At 30.3% G+C, this 2,656-nt stretch overlaps 1 protein-coding gene across 2 annotated transcripts in view; it reads left to right on the top strand.

Moving 5' to 3' along the window:
• LOC106680551 (hexosaminidase D) overlaps positions 1-2,656 on the top strand; it is a 45,102-nt gene that overhangs the window by 6,287 nt on the left and 36,159 nt on the right. For both annotated transcript variants that reach the window (XM_024363277.2, XM_014420332.2), the window contains exon 2: positions 1,542-2,289. In XM_024363277.2, coding sequence (XP_024219045.1) covers positions 1,543-2,289 — 747 coding nt within the window. In that variant the 5' untranslated portion in view covers position 1,542. The remainder of the gene's footprint in view (positions 1-1,541; positions 2,290-2,656) is intronic.

Below are 2,656 nucleotides of genomic sequence, written 5' to 3'. Positions count from 1 at the left end.
GCTTCACCGATAGAGAGTAGGCAAAAATGACATGGTCAATTTTTTAAACAAATTTTAGGTCTGGCCATGGGTAATCCTCCTGCCCCTGACCTTTCCAACGTTGTTCTCAATGATCTTCTCAACCCCGTAATTTCTCATTTTCTTTATGACATCAGCTTTATAAAAAAATATGTTGATGACCTCCTATTAATCCGTAATCCTATTAAAATTATCGATATCCTATCCGCCTTCAACTCCTACCATCCTCGCTTACGTTTTATTATAGCATCAGAAATCAATAATTCTCTTCCATTTCTTGACCTCATCAGAAACGCCAACAACACCATATCTACAGACTGGTGCACAAAATCGACTTACTCAGGAAGACTTATAAACTATCACTTCCAACACCCTTACCATCACTAACTCAACGTAGCTGAAACTCTTATTCATTGCAGTTTCTACTCTCATATTAAAGATCCTATTCTTCTTCAATACCGTCCTCATGCTGTATGCCATATCCCTTGTTCTACTCCTAACTGCAACTCATCTTACATTGGCAAACTAAAGACTTCATAACTGAACACAACTATTCTGCCTTTTCCTATAACTTTACTACTTCACAACTATCTGGACATTCCTTATCATTAAACCACTCATTTTATTTCAACAATACTTCCATTCTAGCCACTGTCCCTAACCATGACAAACGACTCCTATCTCAAAGCATTTATATACAATTAGAGCCTTCCCCTGTTAACCACAAAACTTACAAACACAACCTGTTCCTAGCCTATTCTCAACTAGTCAATTTAATTACTAAAATTTTAACTCCTTTAATTTTTTTTTGTCTACAACCCCTTATTATGTTACTGACCCTCCACCTTTTTCTACATTCATCATCACTCATTATAAAAATATATAAATGATTGACTGTAATTTTTTGAATATGAAGGAGATAGTCAAAAAGGAACAAAAAATAGTTAACAACTATTTATTTAACAATGTTTCACCCCACTGTTCAGGGCTAAAAAAGATTCAAAACAACTAAAAATATGTTGAAAATGTAAGATAATTAGATACAAAGAAGTAAACTGAGATGGGGTTAAAAATTATGTAAATATAAGTGAAAAATTATATTAAAAAATGAACAAAAAAATTAAGATGTGCTATAATAAGTATATATTTATATATAAAAAAATAAATAACACAGACTATCAGATCTTAAATTAGTTTTAACTATCTCAGTTTTTTTTCTATAATATTACCATAGTGTATATATTAGTTTTTTCTTCAATGTTGGGCATTAAAATTTTTTAATAATAATGTATCCATAATATATATTGTATGGGAATATTATATAGAAAATTGAAACAGAAAGAACCATAAATGCAAGTTATTTATTACAAAACCTGTTAAAAATTTTGTATATCATGGTATTCAGACTGGACCCTCTGATCAACTTCCCCTTAAATTAAATTTTTAACAATTTTCTACTTGAATAAATTATTTTTGTGATATTACCATGAATAGTTATTAATTTTTTTTTTTTTTTTTTCCAGAATGACGATTGCTTCACATTATGCTGGATGGTTAACATTAACAGTTTGGAGGAAAAAAACAACACTTCTAATAATTGTGTTTTTATTAGTTATAGCCATATTCGGTATCCATTACAATTCTAGGAATGAAGCATCTGAATCTCAAGATGACAGTGAAATTGCTAGAGTAACTAATATGCAAGACAAGAGGAGTCTTTTAGGTGGCAGTTCTGTACAGTTCATCAAAAGTGCTTCAGTTGCAACTGTTTCTTCACTGAACAATATGGTTATAAATGATACCCCTTCCCGTGAAGATATAATGAAACAGAGGAGTATAGTTGATGATAATAGAATAAATGAAGTTCATGTTTTTTCAAAAACTCCATATATACCTAAAGCAAGGTTATTACATTTAGATTTAAAGGGAGCTCCACCTAAAGTTTCCTATGTTAAAAAGATTTTTCATCTCTCCAAGTCTCTTGGAGCTACGGGAGTGTTATTAGAATGGGAAGATATGTTTCCTTGGTCTGGATCCCTAAGTAGCCTAGCAGCAGCAAATGCATATTCTAAAACTGAAGTCAGTGAAATTTTACTTGCTGCTAAAGAAAATGATTTAGAAGTTATTCCTCTTATCCAAACATTTGGACATGTTGAATTTGCTTTAAAGCATGATCATTTTAATCATCTGAGGGAAGTACCAGATTCTGCTCAAGCTCTTTGCCCTTCTCTTAATGCATCTATTGAGTTTGTTCAGCATATGATAGAACAGGTAATTTTATATTGTTTAATCAGAATATTAGTAATGGTAGTAATTTAGTTAATAGAAACTGGCAAGTCCATTCTAGAAAGTTTTTGATTTTCTTCTTCATGCTATTTCGATTGATCTGAGTTTAATATTGGCAGCTAATTAGGAAGGGACATTGCTCTTCACTTTTCATGTATTCAAGTAAAAATTAGTAAATAATATTTGAATTATACCATTTAACTTAAATGAAAAAAAGTGCTTTCAAGGATTAGTTAAGTCATATTGTAGTAATATATGAAATTTTTCTTATTGTTTTATGTTTTACATGTTTTATTTATATAGTGTTTTATTATATATTCTTATTATTAATATTAATTTTCATCAGCTACTT

This window comes from Halyomorpha halys, unplaced genomic scaffold (assembly GCF_000696795.3).
Source record: "Halyomorpha halys isolate HHAL.00 unplaced genomic scaffold, Hhal_1.1 Scaffold267.1, whole genome shotgun sequence".
Lineage (NCBI taxonomy): Eukaryota > Metazoa > Arthropoda > Insecta > Hemiptera > Pentatomidae > Halyomorpha > Halyomorpha halys.
The sequence above is the reverse complement of the archived record's forward strand: the minus strand, read 5'-3'. Positions and strand labels throughout refer to the sequence as shown.